This window comes from Alligator sinensis, unplaced genomic scaffold, assembly GCF_000455745.1.
Source record: "Alligator sinensis unplaced genomic scaffold, ASM45574v1 scaffold180_1, whole genome shotgun sequence".
NCBI classification, from domain to species: Eukaryota; Metazoa; Chordata; order Crocodylia; family Alligatoridae; genus Alligator; species Alligator sinensis.
Genome location: NW_005842640.1, coordinates 382,362 through 396,167, shown reverse-complemented (window position 1 = coordinate 396,167; position 13,806 = coordinate 382,362). Strand labels below are relative to the sequence as shown.

Genomic DNA, 13,806 nt, shown 5'->3' with positions numbered 1-13,806 from the left:
GATGGCGGAGGGGGGGGAGACGCGGGCCGGGGGGCAGGAGCCTGGCTTGCTCGCGTGGAGCCTCCCTCTGCCTCCGGCTCCATCAGTGCCGCGCGCGGCCCCGTCGCTGGAGGCGGCCGCCTCTGGGACCCGGGCCCGCTGCCGGGACGTGCAGCCTCCGGAGTCCAGACGAGCTTGTTTGGGGGAGGACGGCGGGGAAGGGACCATGCAAAGCTTGGCTTGAAATGCCGAAGCGGGGATTGATTTGTCTTGGGCAGAGGAGGGATCCCGCGGCCACCCCTTCCAGACAGCTGTCGGGCTGGAGGAGCTATCTAGCGCTTACAAATACTCCCCAAGAAGGGAGCCAACAGAAAGCAGAACAGGTGACAAGAGTGACAATCTGCCTTCTGCGCAGTTAGCCTGAAACGACTACCGCTTACCTATGGGCCCTGCTCCACCGTCAGATTAAAGCTGGCTAGAAACCAGCTGTAGAGTTATTGCCCATTTGCCAGACCACAGAGCAGGCTGGCTTTTCCTAGCTGACCTTTTTATGGTGGGATGCGTGGCTGGCCGATGTTCATGGCAGAATTCACCAGTCACTTGCGTCATGTATGTAAAGTGTCACAGGGGCCAAGCGGGGTTAGGTGATGCAGGCACTAAGGTGATGCTGCTTGTTATTAACCACCGCCTGGGAGCACTGAGGACAGAGAGAATTCAGTGGAGCCCTGAGAATAACACCCCTCATCCTGTGGCAGGGGAGGAATGAAACAAAGTAAGTGGATATGAAAGTGACTTTCACAGTAAGGGCTAAAGGGAGTTCCTTGAACTCTGGGGGGACTCATTTGCATAGGAAGTGAAAGAGGCTTAGTAGTGACAGCTCCTTAGGAGCTGTTCAAGCCACCACCTGAAACAGCACCAGAGCTGTTTGCTAAACATTTTTTCTCCTCCCTCATGAAATCTTATGAGAGAATGCAATACAGATGTTACAGATGTAAGAAAAAGCTGGGCTTTTGTGTAGTTGCCCAAGTATGCCAGGGGCCTCCAACACAAGCAGTAATGAGAGAGGTAGTTACCGAAATGTATTTGGGAAAAGTGGAAACTTAACTGTAATTACTGGTGGCAAAATTATCTGAAGTATTGAGGGGGGTGTCTGGGATGGGGAGAAACTGCAAGAAATGTTTCATTCTCTCAGGGAACAGATGCATTGGGTGGACTGGAGAAACATACGCCTGGAATGAGGGAGGGTGTAGGTCACTACTGAAATGTATTGGCAGTCGGTGGTGGGAGACAGCTGGCAGAAAAGTGCCTGCCTACATATGGCTATATCCAGTCAGATTCTCCTAATGCAGGCTCATATGGCAAAAGAGTTTTTCTACACCTGAAAAGCCTTGGAGATACGACCATTTGTAGAAGATCAGAGCAGCTGTAACACTCCGTTGTTTGTAAGGATCCAGATCATATCTCAACCTAATCTTGAATTTGAGAATAAACTGAAAGTGTGTATCCCTGCCAACAAACATGCAGTGGTTTTTATAATGCATTATGATATACTGCTGATCCAGAAAGAGGAAGAGTGTAAAGATCCTAGGAACAATTGATCTATCTAGTTCTGCCATCTAGTGGCTATATTAGAGACAGACAGGGAAAAGATTTAATAAAATTGAAGTTAAAAGGCAATCCTCTACCTTTTGCAGGTGAAGGTTAGTTTTGTTATTTGGGAAATCTCTGATGCCTGTTTGTAAGTTCAGGTAATGATAGATATGTCCAAGAACAGTAGCTGATTTTATAAGATTCAGGTGGAAAGCAGATGTCTCAGTTTTTCTTAAACCATGACAATCAGCACAAGTTCAGGATAAAGACTTATAATTGTCATTAGAGCAACGTTTTCTTCTATGGTGTCTCAAGGAGTCAGTGCCATTACCACTAAGTCTTGATGATTAACCTTGACACTTTATCAGAAGTTTTCTTCCTAGCACAACTTAAGTGTTCCCTCTAGCTTGTCTTCCCTTTCAAAAATAAGTGACATACAGAAAAGCTTATTTGGAGAATGAGTAGCAGTTCCTTATTTTCAATCTAAAAAAATGCTTAAAAAAGATGTTTGGTTACTACAGACTAGAACTTTTACTAAAAAACTCTACAATGCTGAGCGGCTTCAAGAATCCCAGAGCACAGACTGTACCAAACATAGCGAAGAGATAAAGCCCTGCCAGGAATCTGAGCTTTTCTTTTCTTCATGTCAAAGCTACACTTTCAAGTAAATCCCACCCAAGGGTGCTTTAATGGGAAATTTGACCCACTTCCATAAGATATAGGGACTTAAATCTGCTCACAAGTATTGAAAGTGTAGTTGGATCACATTCTAAGAACTCCCTCTATTCAAAAAAATTCTTTTTCTTCACTAAAAAAGTAATAGCGTTTGTAACTGAAAGAGTGGGATTTAGGAGGAGATGCAGAAGGGCTTCTGGTACTGAGTATCTGAAGTGGGGAGACACCTATGTCTATATAAAAGGGTGGAAAGCTCACAAGCCACAAACCTGAGATGCCAGGGTTTCAGTAGTAAAAGTTAGAAGCTTCCAGAGGGGAAGAGATCACCTTTATCCACTTGTTTCCAGCCTCTTCTCTGAAGATGCAGTTCTGTACCTTAAAAGGATCATGCTTAAAGTATCTGTGGGTACTAACTGTAACACACTTGGCAGTTAATGAGTTTAGAAAGATCACTGGTGCAATCTGGTATAGCAACTCCTATGTTTATTATTTTCATGGTATGGGCTTCTTTCAACTCCTTTAAAGGTACATTATTTCAATTAACTTGCAGCAAACCATAAATGACTCATCATAATAGACAAAATCCTTGGCATCAAGGGCTGCTGTTACAGGGAATAAGCAGTTCATTATGGTCTTTCAAACAGGAGGAGTTCCTGAGGTCCTTGTGGCTGTGATGAGGATGGCTACAGTGAGCCACAAGACCCCACCCATTTTGTTGTAGGAGGTTTCTATACTGGGAAGAGTTGGTTATAGCTCAGATTGGGAAGACTTCAATCATTTTATTTTAAAGACATCAGCAATGGCCAGTCCAAATTTTTTTTTTTTTGCCTGAAACTAGACTAACACAACTAACTGCCTCTCTCAGCATTAATAAATTGATGTCTACAGCAACCCATTATAGGAAAACATTAAAGCATCTGGACGCTGGATTGGGAGTCCCTTTTTGATAAAATAGGGTAGGGCAATCCAGGAATGGCTTTTGTCTTGCATCTTGACAACATTCACAAGCCCTTCAATAGAGTTATGTCTGGGAACAGCTCCTCATTTGTTCAACAAATATATTGGAACACTGGTGAAATACAGCTGAAATGCACTCTCTCTCCAATATGTTTAATGTCATAGAAGATTAGTTGAATTCTGAGAAGGAAAGCACTAGGATGCCTTCATCGTTAGTGCTATTTCAACTTTATTCACATGCTGTTTTGTGCTGTGTCCTTTTATCTAGCCTGTAATCAGTCACTTCCCCATTAACTGTAATGATCAATTCATATTTTGCAAACTAAAGTATAACAAGCATAAAGGAGATTTATTTTATCATTTATACTGTCAGGAGAGCGCTGGTTTTTTCTCAGCCTTTTTCGACTCAAGGCACCTCCCTGAAAATGCCTGCTCTGCTTTCGCTCATTCTTTTGACTACAGAAAAATACAGCAATTCTTCTGTTGCAAAGAACTCAGACCACAACAGGTTTGAATGTATTTGACATGGTGGTTTCCTATTTGAAATCTGTGGGTTTATCTTCAGAATCCTGCGTAGGTGTTTCCACACCTACCTTTGATAATGTTGTGCAGAATCCCATGGTTGAGAATAATCACATTAGAAGGAACACCAGGGAATCTAACAAAACACTTGTTCTTAAATTACTTGGTTTTTAAGCTTTACGTACCTACAGGCATTGCATGCATTAAGACTTATGTACTGCTGTACAAAAGGGTACACAAATAAAGCAGAACTCTCCAAGTGGCAAGAGCCAGTGTTTCACATATTTTAGGGATCAAATACAGCCACAGAATAAGGTTGATGTTATAATAAAGGTATCATACATAATTCAGGAGGATCTGAGTCCAAATTGCTGGTTGTGCCAAAGACTTTCTGTGTGTTCTTGGGCAGGTAACTCGGTCTCTCAGTGCCTCAGTTCTTCATGTTTAACTGGGGGACAATATTGCATTTTTATCTTTTCTGTTTAGAACAGTGGTTCTTAACCAGGGTGTTATGGCACCCTGGGGTGCCTTGATCTTTTCAAGGGTGCCACAGGTTGTGTCACAACGTTAGTACAGTTAGGTGTGCAAACATGATTCACAAGATAAAACCAAAGATTTCAAAGGAATCCATAGAGTTAAACGCATCCCGACCTTTCTGTGTGCTTTGCAGCAGAATTGCTCTATTTTTGTGCATGCAAGAAAAAAACAAACAAACTATGAACTGGCAGTTTGCAAGGGGTGTGTTTAGTTTAAAAAGGGTGAAAAGGACTGATTTTAAAATGTATGCTCTTTATGTACCTAGTTATCTATGTAGTTTAATGGAAAGTCCATCTTAATCAAGCCATCTTGGTATAACTGGAAAACAAATATTAACTGTAGCTAAAGGAAGTTTAATTTAGGGCCTCATTTATGGATGGGCTACCCTACTGTGTATCCCATAATATACCTTGCAAACTCTCTATTTTCTCCCTTCTTGATATGACCCCCAGTTGTGTCTGAAGCTTCACTGCATCTTGTGACCCTTACTCAGACAAGAAAAGCCAAAGAGCAGAACAGAAACAAATCATTTCCACCAAAAAAAAGAGAGAGAGGAGGGCAGTCAGGGAATTTCTCTCTGCCATTGCATACTGGCATCAGAACTGGGATGGCTTATGTGTCTAGATAGGTTGCTTAGACTCACGATGGTCTCATTGGACATGATACTAATGTAAAAGCATTTTTAGCTTGAAATTAGCTAGACTTAAGTTAGGCTCTTTACTTTTCCAAGTGGTCTTTTTAAAAGGCATTTGGCAAAGATTTTGCATTCATTTAGATATTTTCTGAATTTCTGCAGTTACACTGAGTTGTCATGAGCCATGCATGCAAGTAGTAGTTAGATAGAGGCACTTTTTAGTAGATTTCAAATGTGTCAAATCTCTCTCGACTACCTATACCATGGCTTCATGCTTAACAGACAACACACATCAAGGAAAGGGGATTAGGTCCTTAAAATGCCACTTTTAAGATTACTGTTGCTGTACAGGCATAACTGTTTACTGTTTAATGAAGATGAAAAGTAGAATTACACAAGAAAATCAAAATAAGGTGAAAGTGGATAAAGATTTGAGAGTTCATGTTTATATCATAGCCACAAAGTTAATGTTTTGCCCCGGTGAGCTAGATGTAAATACAGTGCAGTTTATATTCCTAAAATATTCTCTGTTTTCCCATTGTAGAGCAAAACATATGGATACAATGGAACATATATTACTGCTACTCATGTTTTCCATTCCCATTATCAGTCTCACCAATGGAGCAGAAACAGAACAAGATTTCACTTGGCACTTAAAGAAGGTACCTCAGATTGTGAGCGAGAGAACTTTGTCCCTTGATAGTCCTAAATTTGAAGCAACAACCAAATTAGAGCTGAAGAGAGTGTGTGGAATTGAGTGCCAAAGGAAACTTCCAGTGCCGAGTCTGTCTGACTTGAAGGATTTCCTCTCCTATGAGACTGTTTTTGAGAATGGCACACGGACCCTGACTCAAGTAAATGTCTTGGGCCTAACATCTGATCAAGCTCAGAACACTAACACAAGAATGTCCTTAAGAAGAAAGAGGCAGATATATGGCACAGACAGTAGATTCAGCATCTCTGACAAGAAGTTTATGACTAACTTCCCATTCAGCACAGCTGTGAAGATCTCCACCGGCTGCAGCGGAATTCTCATTTCCCCGAACCATGTTCTAACAGCTGCTCACTGTGTGCACAATGGCAAAGATTATGTCAAGGGCAGCAAAAAGCTGAGGGTAGGATTGCTAAAGGAGAGATCCAAAGGCAGTGGCAAGAAACGCAAAGGTGCTAATAGGACTAAGAGAGAAATTTCTGAGGTCAGAGATGATGGGGTGGATGGCACAGAACAAAATCCAGGTTCCAAAGGTGGTGGTAGAAAACAAAAGTCAACTGGGAGGGGTCAGAGAACCTCAAAGGGTAAGCCTTCCTTCCAGTGGACCAGGGTAAAAAGTACCCAGATCCCCAAAGGCTGGTTAAAAGGCAAAAATGGTGATGTTTCCCTCGATTACGATTATGCTGTTCTTGAGCTCAAGCGCCCACACAAAAGGAAATATATGGAGCTGGGAATCAGCCCAACAATCAAAATGATGCCTGGCAGTATGATCCATTTCTCAGGTTTTGATAATGATCGATCTGGGCAGCTAGTCTATAGATTTTGTAGTATATCTGATGAATCCAGTGATCTTTTCTACCAGTACTGTGATGCTGAGCCTGGTTCTACTGGATCTGGAATCTATCTTCGCCTTAAAGAGCCAGACAAAAAGAAATGGAAGCGCAAGATTATTGCAATTTACTCAGGTCATCAGTGGGTAGATGTCAATGGTGCACAACAGGATTATAACGTAGCAGTACGAATTACTCCTCTCAAATATGCCCAGATTTGCTTCTGGATACATGGGAACGATGAGAATTGCACACAAGGTTGATAAAAACTGAAACTGTTCTCTGGCACTGACAGTGTAAATCTGCCCTAAATGTTATTGGAAGAGCATCAGAGCATCACCCTATACCAGGATGTATTTGAACTTGAAGCATGCAAGTAATATTTTCATATATTGAGTACTGCTACCCTTCAATTAGTAGAATTATTTTTAATTGTCTAGTAAACCAACTTTAAATATGCACTTGAAATTCAAAACTGTACTTTATGTTTAAATTTGTGATACATTCACATAGTTCAGATTAAAAGACAACTAGTTGGTGGGGTCAATTTTTCTAATATACTTAAAATTTCTCAAACTGGTACTATTAAACGTGTATTTTTTCAATTGACTTGCTTTACTCAGGGTTCCATTCCAACAAGTTCCATGTACTTATTGTACTGTATGTGCAGAATTATCCTAATTGTGAAACATTGAAGTAAGACCAAACTAATGATGGTTAGTTTTTACTGAAGATCGTACTTCCACACTGAGATGCAGCAGTCTAGTTCATGTTGGATGCCATGGATGGTATGACCGGGGATAGAGCACTCTAGAATATACCCTGTTCATATGCTCTCCTTCTAAAGCATTCACTCCTGCCACTGTTGCAGGCAGGATACTGGGCTAGACGGACTATTGGTCTGACCCAGCATGGCACTTGTTTTTGACTTGGGAAATTCTTTTTCAAGGTTGCCTTGCAAAGACTTTTGTGGGAATTCTGAATTTCTGTGGGTGATACTCAGACCTAACACCAGAAAGTTCATTCCATTGTTTGCTAAAATAACAAAAAGAGGTTAGTGAATGTAGGAGTTCCCCTGCTAAGGATAAAGAGAAACCATCAGGGTAATCTAATGCCTGGAAGTCTAGTTTAAGAAACTATACACATCTGGGAAATATTAAGCATGCATCTTTTCATTTTAGTTGGTTAGCTCCACATTTGCAGGCCAGATGCAGTCCATAGGTGTAGGTTGCCAACTCTCATGCAATTGCCTTTATTAAAAAATGGCTGTTGACAACAATTTGAAAGAAAGAGCAAATATGGCTGCATATGATAGCTTTTGGGTGGTCAGCATTTTAATAGGTTCTGTAATTACTTCTGTAAGTGTTCAGACTTCATAGATAAGCTTCACAGTGTATCAGCCTGGGAGCTGGAAAGCAATATTTTGGTTTGTCATCATACAGTTTAATCAGATCCTACTCTGATCTTATCACCAAAAAACTAGAGATAAACAAAAATAATCCTTCCATGCCAAATCATGTTAAAATCACCTACTGAAATGGAAGCGACCAGTCCTGTAAATAGAATAGATTTATTGTTAGGTAGCAACCATGCTAATAAAATAATGTGTGTGTTTGCTGTTACTAAACTACACAGCTAAAAGAAAAGGTACCTCTATCAAGTGATTTTGATGGTTTAAAGTTTGTATATAAGCATCACTAACATTTTTTGCTATCGAGTATGCTTAATTGCTACACATGCAACCTTATTTTATTTGTTACACAGAGACTTTGAAAAACCCAAAGTTTCAGGATGCTAGTTTAACATAATAATGTAAAATGAAAATGCCTATATCAGGCCATTTGCATTTGGTTTTATTACTGCTATTCAATATTTCCGTATTTAATGTGCTGTGATATTTTGCTTGTATTGACCAAACTTCAATTTCTCTCAGTTGAATTTCTCTCAAATTGAAGAAAGTGTAATGAGATTTTTTTAAAGATATTTTGATTTGCTGTATCTTTAAAACATACTTATAATGTGTTTTCATGAAGTAAGTTTTTTTAAATCCATTAGTTTATCATTTTCAACTATACATAAAATCTGGCACGTTTTGTTTGCAAGGTGACGTTTTTGCCTCTATAGTAGCAAAGTATGAACCTTTAATGTCTGGTTCTCTATAATAATCAAAACCTGTTTGACATTTTGTGGTATTTTATTAAACTGAAAGCACCGCACTTTAATATGCATATTTAAAATTTAGGCCATTTCTGCAAGACACTTACATTTAACTTCATTTACATGTCTGTTGCCTGTTTCTGTAAATATTTAATCAATAAGTTGAAAAAAATATGCTGCAGGCACAGTTAAACATTAATGACATCATACTTTGTTTTACTATCTCTAATGATCATTATTTCTTGATTAAAAATAAAATAAAATCACCTCTGGCCAGTATTTGCCTCTTGTACCCTAAAATCACTGGGCTACACTCTCTTTTAGAAAGCTCTATAATGCCTCTGGAGTACATTTTAAAATAAATATTCTAACAAAATAATACCAAAACCTTCGCTGCTGTAAATCAACATAGCAACGATGACCAACTAGGAGTTCTACTAGCTGCTGATCTGATTTCCCACCCCCCAAAACAAAACAAACCAGTCTATCAAAAATTAATGTTGACAACTTGATTCCTTGTTTTGGTAAGGCTGAAAGTCAGGAAAAAGATAAGAACAGCAAAAAAGAGATGGTAACAGACATATATTGATTTTGTTATTATAAACATCTGCCATGCTACCATCTGCATGTGCCAAGCATCTGCCTCCTCAATCTAATATTCCCTTACCTAGCATAAATGCACACACATCTTTATAGGACAAATAGTAGAAAGAGTATTTTCAAATGACTATACAGTAATACATCAGAACCATCTTCATATATGTCCACATTTGGTGTAAGCAGGTACCATTTCATTGGACCAGGAGTCACACCAAGATCAAATTATAATAAACAATAGCTCTAGAGTCGATCAGTAGCACAGATAGGAAAGATGTGGATGGCCAAAATATTGCTTTCTGCTGTGCCCTAATACCATAAAATATTAAAAGCCATCATTGAACATTACAGACTGAAACAAGGTCAAGTGGGTTTTCACATTAATCTGCATAAACCAAAAAGATCGATGGAGTGTGGAGCTGGCAATGATGGTAAATAAAACAAGTATCCCTCAGCTTGTAAGAGTTTTTTGTAGTACAAAGCTGGCACCTGTTAAAATTGTTTCTAATTCAAATTCAGATGCTCTTTAAATGGAGGCAACAGATCTGAATTTGACTTTTAAACTGTATGTTTCAGAACTCATGAGCACCTGGCCCAAATTATGGCAGAACATCAACCATGACCTCCTAAGAGGCTTCTATCCCTCTGAAGAAGTGGGCTACTCATTACTTGTATTTATTTAGTACCAATGCTTTCTTTTTAGGAGCTGCTCAGTCTGCTCTAATGGACCTATTACAGCAACTTTCTGCCTGGCTTTAGGGAGAAGAAGAATCCTTCTCAACTCGCCTTTCTGTGAGGGGTGACAGGCGCTTTATAAAGATGAAACAATAACTTTTGGTGATAACAATGAACATTCTGATACAAATGCAAACAAGCTAATGACTGCAGACTTTCGAATGTGCAGCATGTTTTCCACTTTGAGAAGTCCCATTGAAGTCAAACTGACTACTTGGTGTGTAAAGTTTAGCATGTGCTTAAGGCTTTGCAGGACTGCAGCCCAAGCATATATAGACTTAAAGCAGTGGTATTCAACTTTTTGGTTCCGTGGGCCAGATAAGTGACATGGGGCCAGTCCACAGGTCAGACTGGACTCCACACTGCCTATGCCCAGCCCTACACCACACTGCTCAGCTTTAACTGGCCCTGCACAGCCCTCACTGACTCCACAAACTCATGCTATCTGGTCTCTGGGGTTCCCACTGGGTCCAGAAATTTGACAGCAGGGGAGAGGCAATTAGCTGCCACCAAATTTTTTGGATACATGGGGAGCCCCAGGGACAGATAACATGGCCCTGACAAACACGCTGTAAGTTAGCAGCATTATTTTTTTTTACATAATTTTACCAATGCTTAAAATTAATCCCTCAAAGAGTCTGTTATTTAAGATTCACAGGATATAAATCTGCTGATAATATGACTCTACTATGACAAAAATCACTGAATAGAAAATGAATTTCTTTATAAGAAAACATGGAAATATTGCTGAGAAAGAGAGAAGCTTTTTTGCTTTTAAGAAATCAATGCTCCATTTAATAGAAACAAATAATAAATTCAGCAATTAATAAGGGAAGAGCAGGAAGAGCAAGCTGGTGTTATAGAGGGATTCAAGGAAGGACACTTGATACACAGATGTTCCAAGCAAACAGGCTGGCATGAAGAGCAACAGCTGTAGTTAAGATAGAGAGGGTAGAGAGAAGTGTGAGGATCAAGAAATCCTGGAGGAAGCAGGTAAAAAACATAGGGCTATAAATTAATATTGCATAGAATTATGTAAAATTGCATAGAAATCTTATTTTACTGTTAAATAATTGTCAGTTCCTGCTGGCCTCAAGCAAAAACATGGGGTGCAAGTGCAAGTTCTAGGAGTCAGCAGGGACCACTAAGAAATTCTAGACCCCAATCTCAGTCCTTACATGCAGTTTCATGGAAGTCAACACAACTACTTTTCTTCATAAATTGTACTTGTATTATAGTGTCAGGCCACATAGGAAACATCTGATCTGAGACTGACAGAAAGCATGGGGAATACGAACCCTTCAACCATAGGATGCATAATAAATGGAGGGAATTTCTGTCAGTTGGTAATTTTTTCAACATGGCATATTGTTACAGTTCTGATAAAGCTTGTTCTCTGTCAAATGACGAACCTGAAGTTTTCAGTTATTATTGCCTTTTATTGCCTGTACCTTGAATTCTAGCTAATAAACACTTTCAAATACTTCAGATTTCGGTTGGATGTATGTGCTGAAATGTAACTGGATACTTTTTATTTAAAAATACTGCATGTCACTTTAATAATACGTCTGCTGGTTTTTAACATATGTTTTACATAATATATTTTATCCAGAGATGCCAGTTATTTTTATCTAGAAATGCCAGGATTAAAGGCTGACTGCAACATAAATTTTAAGAGTATTGTTCAACTGAAAGCCTGAAATTACACATTAAGCTCTAAGGATGTGGAAGTCAATCTGAGTTGTGTTGAGCTATTTTTATTTCCCACAGCTGTTTTCTCCCAATGTTAAATTACACTCTGGTTAAAAACAAAAAGAATCACTAGCCTTGTGCTGTAGCTTTTTATCTTCTGCAAAATGCAGATTTGAGTCAGGATTCATTTTTCTTTTCTAAAGAATGGGAGCAAAAAACCCTAGAGAAGCTGTGTTTTGTACATATTCAAAGTGACAGGTGAATATACAAACTCACGTGAATGCACACATTTCTTATAAATCAAGACCTTACACACACACAAGGCAATATGCATGTTGTATTAGAAATATGGTCTACATTTTTCCCTCTTTGTTTTCTATGTTGTTGATGCAACAAAATTTTTATGAATGTAATAGTTTGGTAGTAAGCAGCCCTTTGGAATTCTTTAAAAAGTAAAAATTTCTGGAAGTATTTAGATGCGAATATTAGCTTTAGCATGCTCTTCAGTTACATACAAGAACAGTGATACACCTTTTGTTTATAATACTAAATTCATGGCATAAAAGTGCAAGTATTTACAATTATCTATCTTTCTTTGTAAACTGAAATGATCAGTAAATGGAACAGAAGAACCCACAGGATAACCAACAGCTTATTTATTCACCAGCAAAAGATTCACTCAATTCCCTCTTTCTGGTATCATTAGCTTGTTTTTATCTCAAAAGACTCTAGGTAATGTGTGAGGTGTTCACAATATATAGCATTTGCCTCACTCAGCTCAAATCAGACAATTTTGTCACTTTTATCACCAGGAGTGAGTTAAAGTTGAGAAGAGACTGCACCACTGTAATTAACACCTATACTTTGTCTAAACAGCAGTGTCTCGAACAGGTTTAATCTTTTTCATGTTAACTAATTTTTAAGCTTGTGTCATGATAGTGACTAATAACAGGCACTGACCTGGGAACATTGCTTTCCTGATATTTAGGATGCAGTACAATGATATGGTTTATTGTCACGTATAATTATATGATTTACTGTCAAGGGCCTCTAATTTTAGAAGATACTGAGAGCTTTATAACAATCATTAAAATATTATTAAAGTACAAGAAGTGACTACTAGATACCTTGTTTCTCATTTGCAGATCACATTTTCTGCTACGGTAGTAATTTTCCATGTAACATTCTCAGAAAACATTGAAGAAGAACCTAAGCCAGACTTTCTTTCAGGCAGCCTACTTAGCCTTCTTTGCCTGCTTTTCCATTCCCTTTCTCTATGGTCCATCCCCAAATTCATGGAGTACATTCTAACTTCAGATCTTCTTAATCAAATACAAGTCAAAAAGAAGCAGAAAAATGTGGTCAGCGTTTAGTATATTAAAGCAATACACACTCCAAAGGTGATAAAGAACAGTCACCGGCAGGAAGGGAAACCAGGATTGCTAAACAGCAAAATACACAGTACCTTATTTTCAAAGTGTTGTACTTCAGGAGACAAAGCTGTTTTGCCACAGAGATACAAGAGAGCTAATACAGCTTTTATATTCCCAGCATCTATGCTGAGAAAAAATTTTAGAAAAAAAGTTTTGTCTCCCAGCATGAAGCTTCCTAGCTTGTATAAAGACAAGTCAACTCAGCTGTCTAGACTGCTCATAATTTAAACAGTGATGCATGTGGCAAAAAACCCTTTATCTTTGATTAAATGAATCATAAAGATATGAAGAAAACCCCACATATTGATATATGTTGTGCTCCATTTATAGCAGTGCAATTCTTTTCTATATGGGTTCTTCTGCCACTCTATGGCTCCATCTACACATTACGCTTAAGATGTGATTAACCAGTTAATCACATCAAGTTGTGACCCAGCCACACATTCAATCAATGAATAGCGTGATAAAAAAACAAAACAAGGAATAAGCCACAAAGTTCTTTCACAAAAATGTGGAATAAATTTGTGGCTTCTTCTTAGCATTAATTGAATATATGGCCAGGTGTTCCCTATGGCTGGGAGCCCCGTCAGGTGACAGGACTCCCAGCCACAGGGGTCCACCACCCACAGGGACTCCCAACCACAGGGATGCACCACACGCTGCCACAGCTGCAAGTCAGCTGTGAGACTTGCTGCCATGGCAGTGCATGTGGCACACTCCTGGCTGTGGGCCCCAAGCCGCTGGAGCTTGCTACTT

The 13,806-nt window shown here is 39.1% G+C and overlaps 1 protein-coding gene across 3 annotated transcripts in view; it reads left to right on the top strand.

Moving 5' to 3' along the window:
* Positions 1-12,627, top strand: part of PRSS35 (serine protease 35) — a 22,531-nt gene extending 9,904 nt beyond the window's left edge. Inside the window, exons 1-2 of one of the 3 annotated variants that reach the window (XM_025215320.1) lie at positions 54-362; positions 5,439-12,627. In XM_025215320.1, coding sequence (XP_025071105.1) covers positions 5,449-6,699 — 1,251 coding nt within the window. In that variant the 5' untranslated portion in view covers positions 54-362; positions 5,439-5,448 and the 3' untranslated portion in view covers positions 6,700-12,627. Of the gene's footprint in view, positions 1-53; positions 363-630; positions 752-5,438 lie in introns of those variants that run through there. The other 2 variants (XM_025215319.1, XM_025215321.1) reach the window with 2 other exon arrangements.
* Positions 12,628-13,806: the final 1,179 nt, after the last annotated feature.